Below are 25,516 nucleotides of genomic sequence, written 5' to 3'. Positions count from 1 at the left end.
GAACCTGAGAACCTGAGATATCTGTCAGAGACGAGAGAGAAAGAGAACGGGTTGTATTTCTCGCTGAGAACCGGGAAATAGATATCTGCTTGATCTAAAAAGAAGAAGTGTGATGGGGAAATAGGAACAGAAAAATTCTTGATCACCGGACGCGCGAGAGAAAGCGCGTGGACCAAGTTATACAAGCCCCCCCTTCCCCTTCTCCTCCTCCTCCTCCCCTACCGACTCAACAACCTCCCAATTTTCCCCCTTCGCGGTTCCTCTCTCGTGCGCGATTTCGCTAGAGGTCAGGGTTCGTCGTCGCCCCAGATGGCCGACCTGGGAGAACGAGTGGTGATGAGTGACTCATTGTCCCCTGTCCCTCTGCAGCTGTGGACTGGACATGCAACTGGACAAGCGTGGATTTAAGGTAGGGCCAGGGACATGAGAACGGTGCTGCGACCGCGACCGACGTGTGCGGACCGCGCCGGGTCTCCTGAGTGGCCTGGAGGCTACGAGACCTGCATGCGACAACTGCGGCCGTCTGCAGGCTGTCTCAAGGCCGCCTCTTCTCGACCACTGGGAGATGTTGAAACGGCACTTGGAGTTGTGGGGAAGGCCAGGGGGGGAAGTCGCTATCGATAAAAGACAGGGCGGGAGGACAAGACAGGGTCCTCGTCGACGGTGACTTTCTGTCCAATCAATGGCATCGAGAACGTTGAGACAGCTCTTGGCAGGCCACGTCGCGCGAAACACGCGCGATTAGTGCACGAAACTGGCGCGATGTTGGTTCCGCGGCCGATTACATAAAGCCATTAAGCGCCCCGCCCGTCTTCCAGAACAATGTCGCCTTTGCCTTAGGCCTTCATGGCCCATGTTGGGTTTCCTTACATGCCGATATCGAATATTTCACTCAAAAGGAGCACCCATCCCATGCTCATGCTCATGCTCATGCTCATGATCACAGTCGTGGACATATCAAAAACCACCGCCTTCCGAGGCCTCACTTTCAAATTGCCGAGAAAGTCTTTTGAGTCGCGACCAGGACGCGCCCCCCACTTCCTCCCGGTGCCCAACTGCCGGCCTATCAGAAATGTTTCGAAACTTCTCCCCCCCCTGCTGCGTCGTCTGTGATTCGCAAGCGGTGTGCTTCAAACTGCCACCACGTAGAGAGGAGCAGTTGAGTGGACTGGTCATGGCATGTGGATCATTGGTAGCATTATGTCGTGGTATTCTTTCTCTTCCTGCAGGACTTCGCAACTGGTAGAGGCTTTATCTCATCTATCACTTCTATTTCTCGCTGTTAATAGCGACCTCGGCCCCTACCCCCACCTCCACTTCTGCCCCTGCCCCTACTTCCTCCACCGCCGTGTTTTCTCCCAAAAGAATTGTTCCCTGGAGGTAGCGGAGGAGGGGGCCCACGCGGTAGTGGTTGCACCGACACCGCCGGAGGCTTTGGAGGGAGGCTGGATGGGTATCTCGCGCTGGGTTTCTCCTGGTTTTGACTGCCATTCCCACTGTATCCAGAGAAGGTAATGTGCCCAGACCGCCTCGGCTTTTGAACAATGGGTTGTATGAACTCATCATCATCGTCGTCGTCTGACTCGAACTGAATGTGCTGGCGAGGGACAATGCTTTTGCCAAGATCCGGTCTGCCACCTGATCTGTAATCTGCTGCAGACCGGTGACCGCCGCGGTAGGCAAGGGCCGTCTCTGAAGAGTTTGGATCCACGTACTGGCTTGCGTTCGCCTTGGTGAATGGGTTGAAGCTGCTGCCCTTTTTCTCCAGCGCGCTGAGCCCGCAGTCGCCACCATAGTGCCCCTCAGCACCACATCGGTAACAAAAGACGGGTAAGGACTGGACTTTGGGGGTGTTGGAGGGGTTGGGTCGGAAGCTTCTCGTCAAGTTGACGCAGCTATACTCAATGTGGTCTCGCGAGCCACAGAGGGCGCAGTCCATTTCGTCCTGGGCTAGTATTAGTTGCTCTTTGCACTCGGCCACAGAATGCCCAAGTTGCTTGCACTTGGAGCAGCGTTGTCGAGCAGGGCAAGTCCAGCAAGGGTGGTCTTTGTGGCAGAACTTGCAGGCCATCTCGGGGCACTCGGCCGAGTTGTGCTCCGAAGAAGCGCACATGACGCAAAAGACAGCGTCCGGAGCAAGGCCGGGAAAGTACCGGTCCCGGTACGCCATTTCCCCTTCTGTGAGCGGAATGTTTTTGACCTCCTCGTTCCCGTCGTTGACTGGTGCTGCGAGAGGCAAGGTTTCCTCCGCAACCACTGTTTCTGGGACTGGTTCCTCCCCGGCCTCCTTCTCCTTGGGCTCCTCTTCTTCTGTCTCTTGCTCGTCGTCTAACGGCCGACCAGAAAGCAAAGAGGCAACCCTGCCCTTGTTCTTCGCCAGGTAATTGCTCGCATTACGCCTGGCTGCCGTGGCTCTGATCTTCGGCAGCCCATCAATCGTACCAATCCATTGATTGTAAGCCGTCAAGATCCTGTTGAAGTCTCGCGGTTCCTTGGTCTTAATCTTCTTGGAGTTGATTTCAGCCAAGTCCTGGCACCATATGGTGAAGATGTGTTCCCATGCTTGGTCGTCTTTGGCGTCCAGGGGAAGTGCGGACTGGTTTGGCCGAATGGGTTGGATCATGCCTCCAGCCTCCCAAGTTGTCAGTGGCTTGTTGCTGTTTTCGGATTTGCCGGTATCGCTGGTCGCTTTGTCTGTGCTGCGGTCACTCTGCTGCTCTGCAGGCGATGCTGGTTCGTTCTCCGGAGTAAGAGCTGCCGATGCCATCTCTGTGAGGGCCTCTGGAGTGAATTCAAAACTTTGAGCTGCCCGTAGTGCCGCCGTCTGCGCCAGCGGGTCTTGCTTTTTTCGATTTTGCAGCCAGTTCGACCAGGCCTCTCGCAGAACCTCTGGGTCTTGCACTCCCTCGTGGTCCTTGTTCAGCCTCATCAGTTCAATACACCAATGCTTGAACCTGGCATCCCAGGATCGTCGTCGAGAGTTTTTAGGCTGACTCGGATATCCATCTGGTGTAATCAGACCCTCAATAGACGGCCTTGCCTCAAGCTCAACGGCAGTATCTGGCTGACCTTGGACCTGGGGTTTTTCTTCGGACGGCTGCCCGGACTCCGCTTCTGGGGCCTTTGGGACTTGATCACCCTCAGCGTTTGTTTGGGGTGGCTTCCTGAGCGAGGGAAAGGATATCCTCAACCCGCCATTGACACCAGCATTCCAGCCATTATGAGCTTTGGCGAAGGGCTGGACTGGCGTGAAGCTCTCCGGTGCCGGCGACGAGCCAGACATGGAATCTGTGATCTCCCCCTCATCCTTCTCATCAGGCTCGACAGTCCTTGTGCGTTTCCTGGTTGAGTCCACATCCTCGCCTGCTGGACTGGAAGGTTCCACCTCTGAAAGAGATCTTTTCCTGGCAACTGGGTGGTCGTCCACCACAGTATCTTGCGCTGTATCCATGTTGAAGGTTCTTAAAATAGCCGTGGTGAATGAGAGGACGAAAGGGAATGATGGTGGTAATGTCGTCTCGGCAGGCAGGGGATGACGCGTCTGCGGTCTGCGTTCCGCGATGAGATGTCAAAAAATTAATCGAGAAAAAAGCGGCCGGCCAAATCCCTGTCACTGCCAAGCCAGCTGGTGATGTTCTCGAACCTTGATAAGTAAGCTGTCTGTAGCTTTGGGGGGAAGACCCAAGATGGTATAACTTCACAGTATTTAGGGGGAGACAGTCAGTCTTCACCATGACCGGGACCAAAGCCCAAAGAGTAAAGAGTAAAAACGTAGATATCGTTGGCGAGGCCTGATGATGAAAGAGATGATGTTGTTGTTTTGTGGGTCGACTTTGGAAATGGAGCAAGCAGCAAACAGGCGGGAGAGAAAGCCACACATCTCTGATAGCAGCCTAACGGCAACAGATGTTGGGCCGCCTGACAGTCGGCTGCATCACTATCAAATTCCACTACGCCCCAGGGTACAGGGCATGGAAGTCCCTAATAAATACGAGGTCGGCCCATCAGCACATGTCGCAGCGGCCACAGGCAGTAATTTGCAATGGCCGGCGTTTAAATGTTAGTGCTGCACGTCTTCTCCTCCGCAATCTCGGGCCAATCTGTGCAGTGGAGGTACCTGACAGGCCATCGCCTGGGGTCTGATTCTGGCCAGATTGCCACCTTGAACCACCACCTCTCACCAGCATTTGCGCATTTTCCCCATTGTCCCTAGCTGTCGTGGCTATCCCGGCCATCGGACGCCGAACCCAGCCAACTTCCGCTCGCTGCATCTCCATATCAACACCCGCTCAGCCTCTCCCTCTGGTACCTGAATCCTGTGTGCTCCGAGTCTCGAAGAGCAGTACACTACCTACTACAGAATACACGTTGTAATAAAAAGCAGAATACGTCGCGAAAAAGGGCAGCCAGATCAGTGCCCGTCTGTCCTGTCAGGGGGGAGCCGCGTCCACTATTTGTCTCCTCTTCAGACCCCTTCCTTGCCTCCCGCACCTCTCTTCGGCTTTCACGGAACATCGATTCTTCAAACCCCCCCACAAGCTCTCCGCCGCAGCCTCACTCAGGCACTCGGCTTCTGGACAGACCACGCAACTTCTTCCTGTGCTGTCTGTTGTCCAGCTCGGCGATTGATTGTGACATCATCCCACTGGCGATACATCTGGCACTGGCATTGGCTGTGTCAATCCTCCGCGTGTGACCTCGCTCGACCGACCGCATTTCTCCCCAACCTAACTCCCGGCCGACCGATCGTGCTTCGTGCCCGTTTCCTCCGAGCTCCCGGTCCGGCTTCTCGATCCTGTGTGTCGCACCCTTCGCCGACCGCCAACACCGCCAAGCTGTCTTCCCCAATCCTCATACCACGCACCGTCTCTTACGACGCGGGCGCCAATCCTCCGCGTCGTGGATCCACGCACGGAAACATGGCAGACAAGGCCGGCCGAAGAAGGAGGTCTAGTAGTATCCTCCAGGTCTACCATGAGCCACCAGAGCCCATTGAGCAGCTGAGTGACCAGTCTGCCCTGCCAAACCTGAACGCCAACTGGGTCAATGCTAAAGGTACAGCCTTTTGCCTTTGTGCTTTTGTGATATCTGGTTTGCCGAAATCAACTCTTTCAGGAAAGCTGGGGGGAGCAGTGGAGAGTGTAACAAGCTCTGAGAGGGGAAGACGATCAAGGAAGGACTCAAAGTAGAGGAAGACCTGTGCTAATCTCTCTCTCTCTCTGCCAGGTGCATGGACAATTCACTTTGTCTTGATCTTTGGCCTCAAGATCTTCTACGACAGTCTCCCCGGTGTTTCACAGGAGACATCATGGACGTTGACCAACATCACGTACATGTTTGGCTCCTACATCATGTTCCACTACGTCCGCGGCGTGCCATTCGAGTTCAACGGCGGAGCGTACGACAACCTGAACATGTGGGAGCAAATTGATGATGGAGCCCAGTACACGCCCGCCAAGAAGTTTCTCCTGAGCGTCCCCATTGTGCTCTTCCTCCTGAGTACGCACTATACGCACTACGATTTGGCCTATTTTACAATCAACTTTCTCGCTGTTCTGGGAGTCGTAATTCCAAAACTGCCCGTCGTAAGTTTTGTTCCCATCAGTCTGTTTGTTCCCCTTTGGCTGGAAACGTCACCTCTCACACATGATAAACGTACAGAGTCACCGCATGCGCGTTGGACTGTTTTCGGGAGTGCCTGAAGATTAGGATGCATTTGGGGCGTTAGGTTCATGGTTTCGATAGAGGCAGAGAATGTGAAGGTATCACCAGGCAACAGGTAGCGGCAAGGAGGTAGGGAAGATAGGGTGGGGAAGCAGCAGTCGATGATATCGATCATTTCCATGGGGAAGACGGCATCGTCAGTTGAACAGGCAATCAGATACAATCATTGACCCGATCCCAAGAAGACCCGGTTCCACACTCGCCCCTGTACTCGTACCCATTCCGACTTGAAGGTTTGCCCCAGGCTGAGCCGTCCGGAGGAAGAACTCGGCAGCAACTCCACCTGCCCCTCGCAGCCGACTCAGGATGGCTTCGGCAATGGGAGATGTGGCAGAGGTGTGTGCCCTCAGAAGCCCCTCTCTGGTCAATACGGACTTCCTAACACGCCAAAACTACGCCACAAAGCATACTCTTGACAGCTCCAAGACCGGTCCCGCTGTCAATGCTGTGTTTTCGTGTCTTCCATGCCGTGCTAGGGACGCCGTCGGTCCGCTCCAGTCCAACCCATTCGGAGTCCATGGTGCCATGGCCCATGGGGGCTTTCCCCAACAAACCTAGATGCAAGCCGGACATTGATGACGGCACGGAACCGATCCTGTGATCAGCCATAAAATCAATTTAGAAATGTCCTTCCCCGAAACGCATCTTTCTGGATCTTCTTCTGTCCCCTCACTCGGTCACTCCCACGACACCCCTTCTTCAGTTTTTTTCAACGAGGTAGCAACAACCCTCTTGCTCCTCCTGTGTGTTGAACGTCGCCTCCGGAAGCCATGAAGGCATTAATAGTGGCCCTTGGTGCCGCATTGGTTATCAAGGCTGCTCCCTTTCCGGTGTCATCTATACCACCTGAACCGCTCGAGGCAGCATCAGCCGATACCATTCCGCCGGCTTCTTCTGGCCCCATCTCCTCTCCCCTTCCCTTTTATCAGGGTGCGGAAGGAGATGACGAGCTCGCCGACAGACTGTGCAAAGCCGGCGGCAGCGGTGTCTACTGCCACACCAAGACTCTCGTGAGACCAAGTCTCACAGTCTACTCAACCAGGCCCATCGTCATACCCATTGCCCACACCAGAACCGTAGCTGCGTGGCAGCCAACATCGGGAGCTGCCACAGTTGCCAGTCCTCACCCCTCGGCCGAACCATCCGCCCAGCCTTCTTTGCAAATCTCTCCCATCGCTTCTCCTTTGGCCTCCTCGCTTGTCTTTCCCCGGCCTTCACCTGAACCGAAGGTCGAGGTGGAAGTCAAGACTGAGGTGAAAACCGAGGTCAAGAGCGAGCTCGAGATCGAAGTTGAGGAGGAGGTCCCGACTGATGTCGAGACTGATGCTGAGACCGAGGCCCAACATGAGCTACAAGATGAGCTAGAGGTGGGGGGGCAACAGGAGTTTGCCTCTGACTACCCCTCTGTCCGGGCCTCTGCTACCATTCCTTCTGTCCGGTCAGACCCTTTGCCTACACCGCAGCCATCGCCCAAGCCAGAAGCCTCTGCCCCCAGTGCTCAGTCCAACCCGTCCACCGCTACAGAGGTTCCTTTCCCCAAGCCTTCTCCTGCCGGTGCGGAGTATGACCTTGGCTGCCACCCGAACAGCAAAACACCATGCAATGCCTCCAAGAAGTGGGGTCACTCTGTTGATGAAGGAAATTACAATGGCTATGATGGAGAGTCTGGCTTCAGACCCGGCAAGTCTCGGGGCGATCTTGAAGACTGGGAAAGCGAATGGACAGATGATGACTATTTCGGCGGCGGTCCAGGCTTCGACTTCCCCGATTATAGTGATTTTGATGATGAGAGGGGAGGAAAAGGCAACTTCCCTGGCGGCAACCTGGACAAGGACAACAAATTTGGCGGCAACCAGCATGACAACAACCACGGTGACAACAACCATGATAACAACAACCACGATGATAAACATCACCACAAGCACAAGGACCACAAGCACAAGGACCACAAGCACAAGGACCACAAGCATGACAAGCATGACAAGCACGACAAGCACGACAAGCATGACAAGCACAAGGATAAGCATCATGATGAGGACAAAGATGAAAAGAGTCCATTCCCAGGTATTCCTCATCTTCCAGGCGGCAATAATGACAGGCACGATGATCACAAGCACGATGATCACAAGCACGACAATAAGCACGACCACAAGCACCATGACAACAAGCACCATGATAACAAGCACCATGATAACAAGCACCATGATAACAAGCACCATGATAACAAGCACCATGATAACAAGCACCATGATAACAAGCACCATGACAACAAGTATGACCACAAGCATGACCACAAGCACGATGACCACAAGCATGACAACAAGCATGACAACAAGCACGATAACAAAGACCATAATGGTGGGAATCCTTTCCCCGGATTCCCTGTTCCTGGTGGTCAGCACGGTCATGGTGGACAAGACGGTCATGGCGGACACGATGGACATGGTGGAGGATTCCCTGGAGGTCACGGCAATGGCGGTCATGGCTTCCCCCCCTATGGTGACAGTGGTTTTGGAGGTCATGATCATGACCGTTTTGAGGACGAGTCTGGACATGATGACTTCGGCCATGGCCACAATGGCAACAACCATGGCAGCGACCCCAACCCTCTCTACCCTCCTCCTCGGGTGTCTCCCGATCATCTACCAGATCATGACGGCCGCCCTGACACCGGACCATACGGCGTTCCGATCCCTCCACCGCCTCCTGTGCCTGGCTTCGACAGAAACGGACATAGCAACGGGTATGGTGGCCAAGACGGATCTGGGTTTGATCGCGGTCACGGCCACAGCGGCAATCTTGGTGATGATTATCACAGAGCTCGATGCCCTGAAGGCTACTCTTGCCGCCCTGTTCAATACTGTGACCGAAGGACTCCATTCTGTGAAATTGATACTGACCGCTGCCCTCCGTTCCAATCTTGCCAACCCAACTACCCCGAACACGCCCATCCATTCCCCCCGCGGGACGTCAACCTCAACACCACAGGCGGTTACCGGCCCCCGCCTCCTGTTCCCTGCGAGGGCGAACACTGCAACCATGTACCGACGCCGTATGTGCCTTGCCATGGGGACAATTGCCCTCCTCCCTATGTTCCTTGCAGAGGAGCTGGTTGCCTTCCACCTCCTCCGCCTTACGTGCCTTGTCAGGGAGACAACTGCCCTCCTCCGCCGCCAGTTCACTGCGGTAATGGGACAGACTGTGGGCCGTTCATTCCTGCCCCTCCTGCTAAGCACTGCAAGGGCAGCAACTGTGAGGTGAATACCCAGGAGCCCGCTAGCTGCGATGACGATGACGATGACGATGACTGCTGGGACACCTCGGACGACTCGGGCAGTGACAGTGACGGTGACTGCGATTCCAGCTCCGGGTCTGACTGTGATTCCAGCTCTGGGTCTGACTGCGATTCTAGCTCTGGGTCTGACTGCGATTCCAGTTCTGGGTCTGACTGTGATTCCAGCTCCGGGTCTGACTCTGATTCGGATTCGGATTCAGACTGCGACTCCGGAAGCGAATCCGACCACGAGCCCACCAAGTGTGTGAAGCCTCAACAGCCTCAGCAGCCCCAGCAGCCTCAACAGCAGCCCCAACCTCAGCAGCTCCAACCTCAGCAACCTCAGCAACCTCAGCCTCCCAAACCCGAGTGCGAAGAGCAGCCCGAGTGCGGGAAGCCTCAACCTCCGGCCCAACCTCCCAAGGCAGAGAATTCCCAACCTCCAGCACCCCAGGCTCCTCCTTATGAGCAGCCCAACTATATACAGCCTCAACCTGCTCCTCAAGGGAATGCCTCCAATCCCCCACCGGCCCCTTGCTGCTCGGGCCCCGAGCCGGTTCCGGTCCCAGTCCCAGCACATGTTCCGGAGTATGAGTCTGACTCTGGCTCTGACTCCGACTCTGGCTATGACTGTGGTTCTTCCTCCGACTCTGGCTCCGACTCTTGTTCCGGCTCCGACTCTGACTCGGATGATGAGGATGACTATTGGGCTCCCCCAGTTGCTCCGCACGAAGAGTGCCCCGAGGACGACGGTGGTCCGAGTGGTTGCGGCGGTGGCAACCCCCCTGCCCCTCCCATTGATGATGGAGGCTATGTTGAAGAGCAAAGCTACGTCCCGCCTCCTCCACCGGTCATCGGCGGCCCCGGCCCTGTGATCCCCTCTCCTCTGCCTGAGCCGGCCCAGCCTTACGAGGCCCCTCCTGCTCCTGCTCCTGCTCCTCCTCATGAGCAACCCCCCGCGACACCATCCGATTCCGCCCCGCTACCAGTCTACACTGCAGGAGCGGCGGTCAATTTCCAGGCCAGCTTCGGCATGGCTGGGTTCGTGGCTGTTGCCGTGGCAGCAATCGGGCAGGTTTACTAGGTTTGTCCCTCACTCGAGATTATGCCGCGAAGAGCAAATGATAAGGAGACCACGAGGAAGTGTTGGAAGAAAAGACCCAAGGAGTTTGTGTTTCAGCAAAAGTTTGACCAGCCAGAGCTTGATCAAAAGCAACCCACATGGACCAACTCTCCCCATCTTTTGGAAACGCGCACATATAAACACAGACAGAACCCTGTATTTTTCCTTTGTCCTCGTCTCTGCTGACTTCTCTTTTTTTTTTTTTTTTTTTTGCTTTTTCTCGCAATCTTTTTCTCGTTGGAAAACAAAAACGGGGGGAAAGGGGGTGAGTAGAAAAGCCGTTTGTTTATCTCTTCTTTTGGTTGTTTTCATTTTGAACATGGTCAGCAGCTGGTACATGGACAGACAGACATATTTTTTACATGTACATTTTCCTACTGCTGGGTTGGACGGGATGGGAATTTTAGGATTGGATGGGGAAGGGAAAAAGGGGGAACAGAAAGAGAGCTTGAGAAGAGAGAGGGGATAGGGGAAGAGAGGAAGAAAGGAAGGGGCAGTGGGACGGGGAGTGATGCAGGGTTTGGAGTGGGTTGAAGGGTAGTAGTAGGGATGTGTGGTTTGCTGGCTAGGGAAAAAAAACAGGGAAAGGCTCATGGTTGTCGTTATTCAGACGTTCGTATTGTCTTCGCATGTATCTTTCGTTTGCTGGCTACATAAAAGGAGTGGATGAGAGAGAGAGATAGAAGTTGGGCTAACACCGGAGCATAATACCACTGTGTAATTTTTGCTGCGAGTTCATAATAATTTTTATACAGTTTGTTGCTATACATAATCTCAGTTTTGAATTTTGTCTGCTGTGGTTCTAAACAGATTTGAAGTTATGTAGACTCGTCTTGCTTTGCTGTTTTGCAACGTATTGGTTGGAAGGGCGAGATGAGCAGGCAAAATACAGAAAAGAAAAAGGCAGGGAGGTTGAGGAAAGGGGGAGGAGGTGGCGAAAGGGATGAAACAAAAAAAAATACAAAAAAAACAAGAATACAAAAAAGTAGCTCTTCTCTCGGTGCCTCTTGGTCCATTTTTCTTGATGATCCCTATGCAGGACCAGGAGCGGGCGACGGTTAAACTCGCACACGGGAAAAAAAGAAAAGGGGGGGATAAGAATGTCGATGACACGCGGATGCACACATCACATAGCTTCTTTACTTTTTTCCAAAACATGCAGTCCACGGGCATTGGCAGTGACCACGTTTTTTATTTCTTTTACATATTATACATTGTGGTCAAAAGTTGCGGGTGCCTACCTGCAGGAGATGCGTTGTATTAATATATATTGTTTGGCTTGTCGAAGCAAGGTGGTTAGCCGATCTGTCTAGATGCTCTCCGCGTCTCCTAAAAAAAGAAGAAATGCAAAGACGTTTCATTTGTCGATCAGTTGAGGATCACCCATGGGCCACTGATGTTTGTTTCATATTAAACCATGGCCGTGGCCAAGGCTGCCCGTGTGATTTGTGTCTGTGATGTCTGTGATGCCTGTGGGATGAACTACAGCAACTCCATCACGGCCGAACAGCTGTCCGTGCTGAACAAGCCCGGCTGTTTCGAGGTGGAGCAGACCTTGATATCCCCCACATTTTTGGCAGCAGTAGGATGCTCTAGGGCACCAGATAGTCATTGGCGTCCATATCTACTGTACGCTTTTGATGCTGCACAACGTGGCAGACCGGCTTATTGCTCGGGGCTGTCAGCAAGTGATGGCTGTTTGTAGGTATCCGGCGATTGATGTGAACTGTAGGCACAGAACATCGCTTCTTCTCCCAGGCCCTGCCAAGCCGGTCGCCCCACCCAACTAAATTCCAAGTGGGGGAGACACGGGGAACAGGGGCATCTCCTGTTTGCGCTTCTGGGGCTGCTGTCTGCCGATTGCGACCATCACCGAATTTTCGATGCGCGGCAGCCAAGCAGTCGATATATGTTTATGTCTGCCCTACACCTGGAGAATAGCCTGAGACGCTTCGGTATCGTGCTGTGTAGATCTTTGCAAAGAGCACAGTAACCCGCCATGCCATGAAGTATCTAGTACTGACAGTAGTTATCTGTAGAAGCTATCTGTATATCATGCCATATCGGGATGGCCCAAGAGGAGTAGAGGTACATCGTACCTGACAAGACCGCGTGTTTTAGGGGCCTTCTTAGCGGAGGTCATCTCGGGAACGCCCTCCTTCTTGGGCCGCTAAACCCCTCCTGGGGAATCTTGGGTGCGTCAATCATGGACCCCTGGTTTGTGATGGCAACTCTTGCGACTGTGCGCCCAATGGCCAAAATCACCCATGTTTCCCCCCCCTCCCCCATGCTGTCTGTATTCCCAAGTTGTTTTTTCTCACCTCCAGGACCATCTCGCGTACCTGTATCGATCTGATCTGGTTGCGTCCCCCTTCTTCAACAGTGCAGCGTGCCGCAACGCCAACCTGGAACCGACCCGTGCAGCGGCCTACATAACCAGATCGCGAAATAGCCAACAGGTGTGGGCTGCTGTGCCCGAGACCTGCTTCCTGCTGCGCCAAACGACCGCGTGGCTTTCTTATTGTTACCTATAGGAGACTCTCTCCAGCCAATTCTCGTCGTGAGACCAGAGACCGGAATCGTCCAGCGAGCTACACCAATGGATGCGTGAATTGCTGGAGCTCGACCGCCAGGTGTGTTTCCATCCCCTATTATATCCAATTCTGTCGGCTGCTCTCCATCACTCTCCTCACCTCCCCTCTCCCTTCGGCTCCTCGCATCGACGGCTGCATGCCCACCAGAGAAGCTGAACACAGGATTCTCGGGAGGCGGTTGGACTGTCCGGCGGTGTGTAAAGTGCTCAAGGAAAGGGGATCGACGTCGTAACGCTGGCCTGCGCCGTAAATGCTGTGTCGTGTCTGCATTCCTGTTGCTTGCGATAGAGGCTTTAGTCAGACAGTGTGCCACTTGGACACAGCGAAGCTTGTTAATCTGGAGCATCTTCCTCTGCGTCTTGTCCACTTCTTGCTTCCCTATCCCCTTCCCATCCCCCCCATCACGGCTTCCAGCGTCGTTTTTGTTTCAGCTACGCCTCACGCAGTCGCGCCGACCAGATCTCAACGAATCCTAGCTAACAGACCGGATGACCCGTCAGCCGTCTTACACCGTCCAAGCCAGGACCTGCGAGACCGTACTGTCGAACCTGTCAGCCGCGTCGATTTGGCCTACTCCAACCACCGTTGCCGTCCAATCCTAGACACCGCCCGTCTAGCAGCCGGCCGACCGCATTCCCTCAGTATTATTCTTGTGTGACCGAAGGCGGAGAAAGCAGTAGGCGCCTCGGATGCGCGGCGCTGATCTTGTACTGCCTCGTGCCGTTTTGTCTCTTGTCACTGTAGCATCCTCCTGCATCAGTAAAGAGGAAGCAGCAGCAGCAGCAGCGGCCCTGCAGTTTGGAAGCTGCAACCGATTCCGCAATTATTGTTGCTGCCGCCACTCCCACTAACCGTCGACATGTATTCCTCTATAGACTCGGCCACCCCCCGGTCCTCCTCGGGCATGGCCTCCCCCCAAAGAATTCCCTCTTCACGATCGAGGGCCCTGAGCATATCCAGCGACCGGCCGTCGACCGTCGCACACAGCTTGATGTCGCCCCCTTTGACAGTGTCACCTGAACCGGCCTTCATCGCCGCCTCAGCTGCTTCGCAAATTGTCACCAACGATCACGACAGCCATGCTGAAGCCTGGTACGATCAGCATGGCATTGAGCCATCGGGCGAGACTGCAGCCGTGTCGCCCGCCGCCTTGCAGCTGGTCAACAGCTTTCTCGATCAGCTGCTCTTTAATTTTCTCTGCGTGTCCCGCTCCACTGCCCTCTCTGCTTTGCGTCCGGCCGTGTCCGAAGTGCTGAAGCCAAAGCTCGCCAAGGATGCCATAAACCAGGCCGACGAGGAACTTCGCGAGTATCTCGGAGGCGAGGAGGAGCTTCCTGCTGAAGCCCAGGGGCAGGACCCTGTTTCCGCAAGCGATTGGGACGTTGAACTGGTGTGGAAGCGGAGCCGCCTGCGGTGCATGGTGTATTCGTCGCTCGGGGACATGGAGGAGGAGGACGAGGACTATTACACGGAGCAGGGCCATCTCGAGACGGGAACCGACGACCGGCTGTCCGAGGCCGTGTCTCCTGCAGTCGCCATCTTCCTGACGTCGATACTGGAATTTATGGGGGAACAGGCCCTCATTGTGGCCGGTCAGGCTGCTTATCACCGCATGCGCGTGAAATATGACAAGGAGCTGAAAGAGGGCCTGCGGAGCCCGACGGGGGTTGCCGACAAAATCGTGGTGGAGGAGCTCGACATGGAGCGGGTCGCCCTGGACCGCACGCTGGGCCGATTGTGGAGATCATGGAAGAAGAAGATTCGAACTCCGACCGCTGGCACCATGGAGCGTCTGGCCAGGTCCTTTTCGGGTGATTCGACGCGTGGGGCAGGCCACCTGCGGTCCCCCAGCAGCACGGCGGAACTGATGGTTCCAGCCACGGTCCTGGAGCCAGACGCCGCTGTCGAGGGCGAAGTCGAGAATGTTGCGCAAGAGACAATTGAAGGGGCCCAAGAGCTCATGGAGGACGAATATCTGACAGCGGCGGCGATTCCGCTGCCAATGGGACCAAATGATGTGGAGGAGATCGAGGTGCCCGGACTGGCGCCCACCTACGAAGAAGACGAGGAAGAGAAGGCCGCTGTTGGACAAAGCGAGCAGCAGCCCGCCCGGCCCAAGAGCATGATTATACTTCCGCTAGCTACCGGACTGCTCACCCCCGCATCGTCTCGACCGCAAACACCAATTGTCGCACGTCGCAAACGCTCGAACTCGCTGCCGACTCCAATCACTACTCCTTACCTCTCCCCGATCGAAGCCCCCGCTGCGCCTTTGGACGAGAACCAGCCGATAGACACCTCTGATGCTGCGGTGGAGGAACAAGTCCAGCCGTCAGAAGAGACTGCTGTCCAGATCCAGGTCGCCCCCTCAGTTGTCACTCAGCTCGAAACCGTCGAAGAGGACCGGATTGATGAAGAGGAGGAGGAGGTCTCGATCGAGGAGCCTCGTATCATTAGGTCCTCCCGCGTCTCGATCCTGGGAGGACGGAATCCGTCACCAACATTCTCTGAAAATGGAAAACCGACCATGATCAACACAAACCTGCCGGTGAGGTCACCGAGCATTCACTCGGCAAGGTTGATCGAAGTCACCAGCCCTCGGAGCCCGGTGGTGACGTCTGCACGCAACTCGCTGGTGGCCACAGACTCGTCTCGCGGACCCAGCCCCTCCCGTCTGAGCGGCGCTGATACTCCTCCTATTCCAGACGAGCGCCCGCGCCGTTCTCCGGACAGCGTCTCCCGTTCCCGACTCTCTGTCAACTATGCCCATCGTTCAGGGCTGGCAGCGAACGACCTGGCCTCGGAGACTGAGAATGACTATGCCGTGTCCCCTGTCACCCCCATCAGCCCTGGCAGCGGCAACAACAACGGCCTACCAGTGATTCTGGAAGCCACATCGAGAGAGCATCGCGAAATCGAGAGCACAGCTGACGAACAGCAAAACCCCATATCTGCTGTCCCTGTCAATGCCGAGCGTGCTACAACACCGTCCTCGCAGAAGGCGCTCACCAAGGTTACCATATTGCCATCTACGTCTTCGTCTCCATCGAGACCATCGACTGCGGCGAGCTCAACCTTCTTTATCGAATCGATGCCTGTGCTGGCCGAGGGAAAAGCAGCAAAAGACAAACACCAGTGGGCCAAGCCCACAAACTCTCGGCCGTCGACAGGCACCACACCGGCGCCCGCTGTCCCCGAGCGAAGTGCCGGAAGACAGGCCGTGGCAAACACATCAGCCCAACGCCAACCGGCCACCATTGGCCAGGTGTCGGTGGAGAGATCTCGCAACGATAGTGGTCTTGAAGCCCCCGGGGCGTCTTCCAAGCAGCAACGCGGCTCAGGCTCACCCGGGTCAACCAAGATCAAGCCTGTGCGAACCCCGGAAGAGGGAATGCAGGCACGTATTGATGTGGTGCGGAACTTTGAGGAACTCATCCAGAGCGACCAGACTATCCAGTACACACTGACTCCTGAAAACATGCGAGACAACAACGTAAGTCCCCTCATCCCGCCTGCCGTGCGTTATCAGACAGATGTGAGCTGACATGCGTATCCACCGGCCACAGTCCCAGTCATCAACACGGCAAAAGGGTTCTGGGAGTCCCGTCATCTCGGTCAAGACCAGGAAGAGTGAGGACGCGCGCCAAAACACGCCGCGGTCCCGCTCGTCGTCGGCGGCCAGGCCTGGCGAAATGGGTGCCTCTGGGTCCAACAACCCACGTTCGGTGGGACATGCTCACCAGTCGAGCGACACCCACCACAGTCTGAGGAGCTATCCCACAAGCAGCAGCAAGCATGGAGGCGTGGTGCCGCGGTCGACTCCACCGGGCCCGTCCAAGCCACGTGGAAACATACCCCAAGCCCGGGACGCGAGATTGCCTCGAGAGTCGATGGCAGAATTTGCGGAGTTCATCCGCTCCACCGGACCCCCCGGCGGCGGCGCGGCTCCTGTCAATGCGCTCGCTGGGCCCGGTGGCTCGCGAAATCCGGGCATGGTGTCAATGGCTAGCGTGGCCTCCAGCAAGGGATCCATGACGAGCAACCCCAACAGACCAAGGCTTCAGGCACGTGATGCCGCCGTGGACTACAAGGATGACAACTCTGACCTGATCGATTTCATCCGCCGCGGTCCCCCGAGCCTCAACCCGCGGATCCCCAAGGCTGTTGCCCCTTTCCGAACCACCATGGACTCGGATCAGATGTCGGGAGCCGTTGGCGGTCGGGCCGTCGACGCCCACCTCAACGAGGCCGAGATGAGGGGCAACGACTCGACCAGCTCGGTCCCCCCTTCTATTCAGTCGTCTATCAACTCGCAGAGCGCCCTCCTAGCCGGAAGAAACAAGCCTCTCCCCACCTCGCACCCTGCCCCTACGCCCAACGAGATGGACTTCGACATGCCGATACCCAAGCGCAAGACTCGGCGCGTTCGCGACCCATATGCCATTGACCTCAGCGACGAGGACGAGATGATGCTCGAGGAGGAGCTAACGCCCAAACCCAAACGACCAGCGGCCAAGGAGGAGAGTCTGATTGACTTTCTGAACAACTATGCCCCACCGCCCGAGCCAACTGTCTTGCCTTTTGCCACCCAAGAGACCCAAGCAGCGGCAGCTGCGCGAAACAAGCCCAAGAAGAAGTCGAGCTCGGCGAGCCTGATGGCTAGGTTGACGAGGCGTGACAGCGGACAGGGTGGCGGACTAGGTTCTGGCTTCATGGGTGGGCCCAAGGTTGCTCAGCTTCCTGCAGCTGAGTCCAGAAGTCTGAGCAGCCGGGCTAGCGCCGGTATGGGCGGGACAATGGGTGGAAGAAGCTATACCCCCCTTCAAGTGGCGCCCAACATGAGCTCGAAGGCAGCAGCCATGATGGGCGGTGGTCCACCCCCCAGTATGGCCAACCAGCCGCCGGTGGGAGGCAGCGGACGGGTCCCGATGAAGAAATTTGAGCCACGCGACGCTGTTTCGGTGCCTTCCCGAGGTACTTCTGACCTGGCCGACTTTCTCAAGCACTCGGGTCCTCCGCCAGGCATGACAATGGCAGCCCCATTCCCAGAGCCCATGTCCCCTGAACATCGCCGGCGGGAATCGAACAGTATCTCAAAGGTCTTTGGAAGGAGGAAAAAGCCGAGCATTTCTTGATTTATTTTTTTCTCATCTATTTTCTAATTTTCTTCTTGTTGCTCGTTGGCGTATCCGTGTACACATGCTCTCTTGGTTTTGTCTTGGATACATTGTTGGTATTTTCTTGTACACACATTTTAGGGACAGACATTTAGCGGAAACAGTTACATCACGTGGATGGAAAGCTCAATCTTGGTTTGGATGGATTTAAAAACATATGAAACCACACCTGCTAGGTGTGGTTGGAGGGGTTGGAGCGTGCAGCAATACAATCATGAACCACAACGTCTGGGTCCTAATCTGTGCACTGATTCTGATCATCATCTTTTTTGAAGATGAATCTTCACAAGTATCAAGACATCAGACACAACTTTCACACACTCGCTAGTTGCCTGCCTTCCCAAGACAATGCTGCTGCCACACACACACTCTCCTAGCTTCTAGCAGTTTTAAATTTTTTTAAAAAAAAATTTAAAATAAAAAAACCGTCGGCTTGGAGACCATAAACCTCGATCCTCTTTTCGCCCTGGGTGGGTTACAACGGGGGGTGCTCTATATATTCACTTGGACAACAACACCACAAGTAAGCCGAAAGACGCCTGAATTGATCGATCGGGGAATAGCCTTTGCCGGACGGGGACGGAGGACTGGAATAGGCTACACATGTGGCAGGCAGTATTCGTTGAGTGGTAGAATGGTCAGTTACACAGCATGAAGCATGAGCAGGAGTAAGAGTGAGCGTCCGTCTCACTCTCACCAACGGAACTCGATACAGCCAACCAACCGTCTGCCCAACCACCCATCCAGTCTCGGTCATCTGAGGGAGGGGGGAACTTCGGCCCGTGATGGATGGATAAATGCCGGATGCCCCTCACTTTGTTCTCGCGGTAGACAAATCTCGATCAACCCACAGAACACGTGGAGATAACACTTTTGATGGAATACGCAACAACATTGGACAGGCGGACGGACATGTGCATGTATGTAAGGCTGGTAGCCGTTGGTCTATCTGTGCCGGTTGACAAGAGCCATCCATCACCGATAGTGTCATCCCGAGGATTCCGAGCACTTGCTATTCTCAGAGCAGCGCTGCTGGGACCGAAAGTGCCGAGTGGTGTAGGGTAATGTATACTTTGCAGGTACGGCAGCACACGGTGCAAGCGGCACCGTGTCTCCCACGCAGGGCCTTGCAGCGTGTGAAAGTGCATGCATGTGCCTTCTCCCACCCACCAGCCAACCACCACCGCCCGAGCCTTTCTCCAACAATCTCGTCCCGTTGTTTCGAAACGGGACACCCAGCTCGCATTGCATCAGACTCACGCGGTGCTTCCATCCTACCCCTCACCCCATATTGCCTGGCCTTACTACCTACCCCGCAGCAGCAGCAGCAGCAGCGCCGACTATCGATCGACAGGCCACCCAGTTACAACACATATCATTGTACCAGGGCATCCACAACAAAGCCGGAGCGGCAGCAACGGCAGTCGTTTTCGTCCCTTCTTGGCACCCGCCACCACCAACCACGACGGCACCGAGCTGGCCCGGTTCTTGGTCCGTCCGCCGCCGTGATCAGCCCCGGCCCAGCCCCACAATCTCGGACCGCATTGCATTGGACCATGCCTTCGTCTCCTCCACCATCGTCCCCTGTATCCCCTTCTTCACTCAGTCACCGTCCTGGCCGTCGCGGTGCCAACGCCCCAGACCACGACGATGTCGACATCCCACCACCGCCCCTCCCCCAGGCCCTCTGGTCCCTTCAAATACCCCTTTACATAACTCACACCTCCCAGCCCTCGACCAATCCTTTTGTGGTCTCGGTCCCCCGCTTCAGCTACCTTGCCCTTCTGCTCCCCCGGTTATCCGCCTACTTCAGCCCGCTCCCCTGCTCGTCCTTTCACTACGAGGACGTCCAGCTCCGCAACCTAGCTGCTGGGCTCCTCGTCGATTTATACCTCCCCCCCGATTCTGCGGGGTCGCTACCATGGAGGCTGACGGTCGGTGACGGACCCGAATGGGACATAGCCGACACCTTCACCAACTCGGCAAAGGAGGCGGATTTTGTCCGCAACGGAAACGCCAAGCAGATTATGGGGTTGAGCAAGGACGACAGCACCGCCTTGTGGAACAGTGTGCAGGATAGTTCGTATTTTTTTTTCTTTCTTTCCTGTTCCCTTCCCTCCTCTTACCCAACATGATGGGGGCGCTAACGTGAGAGGATCAAACACGAAAAAAGATGACTATGCTTCATTTAGCAGAATCAACAGCCGCTTGCTGAACACGCCCACGCCGTTGAAGAACGTGCCGGTACGGATTTATATTCCGTCGTCCCCCTTGCAGACTTCTGGGGCCGATCATGGGTCCTTCAAGGTGGTTCAAACACTGATACCACCTCGAGATGCCAATCGTGAGTTTGTTTTCCTTGCCTAGTGCTGTTCTTGACATGACTGCTGATGTGGTGTCATTGGGAAGGGAGACCACAAACATTGGGAGAAGTCCTGAAGGAAAACCTCCCGTCACTCTTCCCGTCTAGTCGAGACCCGGTGTTGGCGAATGTCATCATGCACGGAGGTTCGGTGCCGTTCAGGGCTCCGTTGGAAGAGTTGATGAGAGAGGCGGCGTATCCGGACGGGTGGGTGTGCTTGATTATTGTTTTGTTATAGACCAGAGAGCGCTTGGGATGTAATCATACTTATCACAGACTCTTGAGTTTCATAGCGAACTACTTCGCACGATAATAGTTCGAACACATTTGCTAAACATCATGGACTAAACTTAGTGTGATATTGTATGGTATAATAGTTCAATGTAGTAGGTACGTTGTTAATGGATAGTGTAGCCAAAGCAGGTTAGGTTAAGTAAACACAGGAGCGGGATGACTTGGGTAAAGATAGGTAACAGAAAACATGAAGATGAAAAAAAAATTTAAAAAAAATTACCACCGCCCTTGCCCACCACCATCATCATCACCAGCCTACCAACCATCCTCCATAGAAAAAGGTAGAGACACAGAAGAGGAGTAAGGGCATGTTATGTGCTACACCCGGGGGGCAAAAGAAAAAAACAAGACATGACCCAGAAACCATTTCCAATTGGACAAAAAGCCAAACCAAACCCCCCCACCTCCTGGAAGACCAAAATGAATATTACCATAGTTCTGTCTGCGCGCGCGCGAAAAACAACAAGACTTGGCTAAAATCTCGATTCAACACAAAGTGGGTATCTCCCCCCCTTCTCTTCCCTCACCCCTTATCCCTTGCGACCGTGAGAAAGAAAAGACCTGTCCAGAGCGCGCACACATATGATGATGCAGATGCTTTAAATGACACCATGCTCTCTCTTTTGCTCCCCCTCTCTCCCCTAAAGACCCCAAAAGAAGAAAAGACCACGATTGGCTTTGTTTCCCGCAACACAACTTTCCGAGGTATCTTTTCTTCGTTCTTTCCTCATCTTTTCCCTCTCTATCAGGGCCGTGAACAAAACGATTAGGTGACTGTAGATGTATATATATATATATATATATATATATATATATATATATATATGTGTGTGTGTGTGTGTGTGTGTGTGTGTGTGTGTGTGTGTGTGTGTGTGTGTGTGTGTGTGTGTGTGTGTGTGTGTGTGTGTGTGTGTGTGTGTGTGTGTGTGTGAGAGAGAGAGATTGTGTGTATGTATATGAGATGCATGAGAGGTTAGGGTATGTATGGTGTTTGTTTAGCGGAAGCAGCGTCAAGTGTCCTTATCAAAAGGTCGGGATTCGTTTCGAATGTCAGTATGGTGGTGGTGGATGCTGCATGGGGGGCAGGGACCCCGGTGACATCACCGGTAGGCCGTCGGGTACGGCACCCAACACGGGCGGTAGGAGCGGGCCGTGCAGCTGACCAGGCGGCGGTGGGCGGAAGGCGTCCACTGGTGTGCTGGGAGCATGCATGCCAGGAAGAGGCGTGGTCGGGGCCATGCAAGATAGTGGGATGCCGTTGCTGGCATTGCTCGAGAAGCTGGATCCGGGCTGGTGGTCCACCAGGTCGATACTGTTTGGCCGTCGCCACAGTTCGTTCTGAAGGCCTTCCAGAATCCGCATGTCGATTGATAGAGCGCTCGAGGGGTGCGAGATAATCTTGAAAAAAGAGATTGTTTTGGTAAAAAGTTCTTTCAAGAGGCCCTCGTCAATGTACTGGTTCAGCACCGGGTCCTTGAACACGGCCGCCAGCGTGAGCAGATTGCCCCATTGTCTACAGCCATCAGGTCAGCAAATATTCACTCGAGAAACAAGAACACATGTGGGTGGTTGTCTTACGCATGCGCTGTGCCGAATACATTGGTAATGATGAATCGCTTGTCCTCGACCCCGTGAAAGGCCCTCGTGCTTTCAACCAGAGCCTTGATGCCTTTCTGGGCATACGCCTTGACATCATCAGAGAAATCATCCTGGATCCTGCCGGCCGGCGACACTCCCTGCATCGGGGACGTGGTGGACATGGCCTTGTCGAAATTGTGCTCGAGAATCTGTCTGATGAACGGGCGAAAGGTGATGACCCGAGCGCCCCAGTACTTGGCACGCAACCGGGCAGACAGGATATCCTTTGCTGGGGGATCAGACTCCAAAAACTTGAACTCGGGTGGCACGAATCGCATGTCCAGCGAGTTCTGGATAATCTCAATGATGCCGCCCCCGGCTGAGTGAGTCTCGAGAGGCTGCGGGTTCTCCGGGTTGTACAGCGTCTGATGGATCTGGTTCAGGTTCTTGCGGAGGTAGAGCTGAGCCAAGTAGCTTCGCAGGACGTGCTCGTCAAAACCGAGCCCCGTCGCCATGTTGATGTTGGGATAAGGCATGATTTCCTCAAACGCCAAAATGTGAGACTGTGGCAGCGGCAACTCGGCAATGATGTCGCTTTCGAGCTGAAGGCATGTCCAGAAGGCAAAGACAAGCTGGTTGTCCGATTTCTCGGTGACCGAGTCCCTGTTGGTTGTCTGGCTCTCTTGAAGCCTCTTGAACCGATCCAGGCTTGGTCTCATTTTGATCTGCAGCGCCCAACCGGCTTCCTTGATGTAGGCGTAGCTCTCCACCACCCTCCCCAGCTGACCGTGGTACAACCCGGCCAAAATATACGCGTGAATATGACGCAGGCTTGTTCCAGCCAGTTGACCGCCAAGAATGTCGGTAGCATGGGCAAAATAGTCCAGGCCAGGAATCACGTCCAGGTTCCTCTTGAGGGAGGCCACCGGTTTGGCCGACACGCCGGATCCTTGAAACGAGGAGCGCCTGCTGGTTCCAGCTCGCTCGCCACTGTCCTTGGGCGAAGGGAGGCCAGCTGCGTGGGAATGAGAAGCGTAGGACGGAGGCGAGCCCTGCGACGGGGATGCTGGCGCCGGGTTGCCGTTGCGCAGAAAGGGGGAGCCGTGCTGGACAGGTTCGCTGACTGGCACAACATCTGGCAGCCGTTTGTCCTTGTGAAGGCAGATTTTACCAAGGGCAAGGACAAGCAGAACCAGCGCATTGTTAATAGATCGCTGGAACATGGGCCTGCCGACCTTGGGCGGCAACGAGGGCTCGCTACTGCCACCTTCCGGGCCGGGCGAGGTCCTTTTTCTCTTGAGCGAGGTCTCCCCTTGCGACCCAACGGCGAACTTGGCAATGTTCGAGCCCCCGCCCTTGCTTCTCGAGCTTGGGTGGAGGCCGTCAAGAAACAGCTTGACCATGGCATTCAGCTCATTGGGGATAATGAGTGGGTGCATGTTCTGAATATTGTCGTTGAAGCTCTTGACGTATTTCCACACAGTTGATTCGGAAAAGTCTGGGATATGGAGGAGTCCGTTGCCAGACTTTCCGTCCATGGGGCCAGGTGAGCCGCTGATTCCGCCCCAGCAGTCTGCTGGAGATGGCGCGCCGGCGTCAGAGTAGTCATCATGCACCTCCATCATCCCCAGATCGTGAGGCGCGTCCCTGTCCCGGCTGCTGTCCATGCCTTCGCCCCGACCCCAGACTCGCAACAACCCTCGTCTTTCCTCCTGTCTGATGGGGAACTCATCCACATACTTGATCTTTTCGGCATCAAGATAGCGCCGAACCAACGCCTCGATGGGTCGCCACTTGAGCAAGAACGCAGCCAATGTCGTATGATTGGGCGGGATGGTCGGGACTCCAGGCTGAACGAACGGCCCCGGTTCTACCTCCTTTTCAACCTCCATCTCACGTGTTATCTGGCGTGCAGCTTCGGCATCGATGGGGGGTGCCTGAGCCCCTCCGGTGGGTGATGATGTGTACGCTTCCTCTGCCACGGGCGCGCTCCCTGATTCGGCTGAGGCTGGTCGGATTTCTTCCTCTTGTATCGGCTCGAACTGCTGAAGATCTGCTGCTGGTGCGATTCGCTTTACCGCCTCTTCGAGCCTGCCCACGCGCCTGTCATTTGTCGCGATCCAGTCCTGAAAGTCGTTTCTCATAATCATAAGCTGCTCCAAAATGTCGGCCTGCACTTTATCTTGCCTGTATCACCATGGTCAGTCACTGAGACAGCAGTCGTTGACCAGATACAAAACCCACTGTTTGGGAACAAGTTCTCGGTATTTGCATTCCACCTTTTTTTCTCTACAGCTTTTGCAAGGCTTCAGCTCGTCGCACTTTGCTTTGAGCTGACGGCACGTCTCACAGGCCTACACACATACATACATGGTTAGTCATTCTCCTTTCCTTGGCTACAGATATGGCATGGTCCTGGTTCAGATCGGCTAACCTGTGAGGCACGCTGTCCTTTGCGCTTCGCATTCGAAGAGGCCACATGGATCGAGTAAGGCAAGCCATCATGTTGTGCTCCGTATGAAGGTGGTGGGTATTCATATGGCTGCGCGTGTGGCAAGGGCGTCTGCGGTGGATAGCTTGGTTGCCTGCCGTACATGGGCTGCTGTTGTGGCGGCGGGGGCGGCGGTGGCTGCGGCTGCTGTGGTGGTTGTGATTGCTGCTGTTGCTGTTGCTGTGGTTGTTGCTGCTGCTGCTGCTGAGGGCCGCTGTCGAAGCTCATATGGCGCTTGTCGTCGGCGTATGACTGCGGCGGGAGGGCGCTATGTGGTGTTCCCGGCGTCATGATTTCGGGACCGTTGCTCGTTGATAGAGGCCTGCGCAACTGCGGCAGCGTGGTGTCTTCGCCTGGGTCGGGTTTTACTATGGTTTCCCTAGAAGAGTAGCTCGAAAATGCTGGGTGGGCCGGCGAGTGTGGAGGTTGCCGGTGATCGTGCATGGTCTGAAATCTCTCGGACTCATGGTGTCTTCGGTCGTCGACGGGCGTTTGCGCAACAGGCGGCGGCGGACCCTGAGGATGAGGGTGCTGCTGGTGGGCGTGAGGGTGAGGTGCTTGTGATGGTGGTGGCGGCGGCGGCGGCGGTGGTGGTGGTTGAGGATGGGGGTGAGAGTGAGGGTGAGAGTGAGGATGAGGGTGAGGGTGCGGGTGTGGATGGTTGTGATCGCCGGTACCAGAAGGGCGGGCGTAGTGATGTGGTGATGGTTGATGATAGGGGCTCGACGTTGGCGGCAGATGAGGCGATTGTCCACTCGTCGGGGAGGGATTGGGATTAAGGAGTGTTCTGCCGTGATGTGAACCGCCTGCTGACCATGGCGAGCCAGTCGTCAGACGGGGCCGCTTGGTGTCAGGCGCCCCTGAATGGTCCATGGCTGGGGGGGTTCTTATATATGTAT

The 25,516-nt window shown here is 55.2% G+C and overlaps 7 protein-coding genes across 7 annotated transcripts; 5 read left to right on the top strand and 2 right to left on the bottom strand.

The window, feature by feature from the left end:
• Window positions 1-1,282: 1,282 nt before the first annotated feature.
• Window positions 1,283-3,451, bottom strand: QC762_200200 (uncharacterized protein; the record flags this gene model as incomplete). Its single annotated transcript, XM_062886903.1, has 1 exon — window positions 1,283-3,451. The coding sequence occupies one exon, from the start codon at window positions 3,449-3,451 to the stop codon at window positions 1,283-1,285; it is 2,169 nt and encodes a 722-aa protein (XP_062746660.1).
• A 601-nt stretch (window positions 3,452-4,052) lies between these two features.
• ORM1 (sphingolipid homeostasis protein orm1) lies at window positions 4,053-5,709 on the top strand (the record flags this gene model as incomplete). Its single annotated transcript, XM_062886902.1, has 3 exons — window positions 4,053-5,055; window positions 5,227-5,585; window positions 5,662-5,709. The coding sequence occupies exons 1-3, from the start codon at window positions 4,920-4,922 to the stop codon at window positions 5,707-5,709; spliced, it is 543 nt and encodes a 180-aa protein (XP_062746659.1). The 5' UTR covers window positions 4,053-4,919.
• A 321-nt stretch (window positions 5,710-6,030) lies between these two features.
• Window positions 6,031-6,332, top strand: QC762_0030600 (uncharacterized protein; the record flags this gene model as incomplete). The annotated part of the gene is made up of 2 exons (XM_062883228.1): window positions 6,031-6,060; window positions 6,130-6,332. 2 exons carry the CDS (start codon window positions 6,031-6,033, stop codon window positions 6,280-6,282), a joined length of 183 nt encoding a protein of 60 aa, XP_062746658.1. The 3' UTR covers window positions 6,283-6,332.
• A 162-nt stretch (window positions 6,333-6,494) lies between these two features.
• QC762_200180 (uncharacterized protein) lies at window positions 6,495-10,082 on the top strand (the record flags this gene model as incomplete). Its single annotated transcript, XM_062886901.1, has 3 exons — window positions 6,495-7,958; window positions 7,995-9,088; window positions 9,185-10,082. 3 exons carry the CDS (start codon window positions 6,495-6,497, stop codon window positions 10,080-10,082), a joined length of 3,456 nt encoding a protein of 1,151 aa, XP_062746657.1.
• A 2,224-nt stretch (window positions 10,083-12,306) lies between these two features.
• On the top strand, window positions 12,307-18,151 carry QC762_200170 (uncharacterized protein). The gene is made up of 3 exons (XM_062886900.1): window positions 12,307-12,754; window positions 13,216-16,208; window positions 16,282-18,151. Exons 2-3 carry the CDS (start codon window positions 13,575-13,577, stop codon window positions 17,848-17,850), a joined length of 4,203 nt encoding a protein of 1,400 aa, XP_062746656.1. The 5' UTR covers window positions 12,307-12,754; window positions 13,216-13,574; the 3' UTR covers window positions 17,851-18,151.
• A 715-nt stretch (window positions 18,152-18,866) lies between these two features.
• On the top strand, window positions 18,867-20,590 carry ATG5 (autophagy protein 5). The gene is made up of 3 exons (XM_062886899.1): window positions 18,867-19,971; window positions 20,066-20,236; window positions 20,302-20,590. Exons 1-3 carry the CDS (start codon window positions 18,957-18,959, stop codon window positions 20,490-20,492), a joined length of 1,377 nt encoding a protein of 458 aa, XP_062746655.1. The 5' UTR covers window positions 18,867-18,956; the 3' UTR covers window positions 20,493-20,590.
• A 4-nt stretch (window positions 20,591-20,594) lies between these two features.
• On the bottom strand, window positions 20,595-25,490 carry QC762_200150 (uncharacterized protein; the record flags this gene model as incomplete). Its single annotated transcript, XM_062886898.1, has 4 exons — window positions 20,595-22,061; window positions 22,127-24,313; window positions 24,371-24,480; window positions 24,561-25,490. The coding sequence occupies 4 exons, from the start codon at window positions 25,488-25,490 to the stop codon at window positions 21,599-21,601; spliced, it is 3,690 nt and encodes a 1,229-aa protein (XP_062746654.1). The 3' UTR covers window positions 20,595-21,598.
• Window positions 25,491-25,516: the final 26 nt, after the last annotated feature.

This window comes from Podospora pseudocomata (genome assembly GCF_035222375.1).
Source record: "Podospora pseudocomata strain CBS 415.72m chromosome 2 map unlocalized CBS415.72m_2, whole genome shotgun sequence".
Classification (NCBI taxonomy): Eukaryota; Fungi; Ascomycota; class Sordariomycetes; order Sordariales; family Podosporaceae; genus Podospora; species Podospora pseudocomata.
The sequence above is the reverse complement of the archived record's forward strand: the minus strand, read 5'-3'. Positions and strand labels throughout refer to the sequence as shown.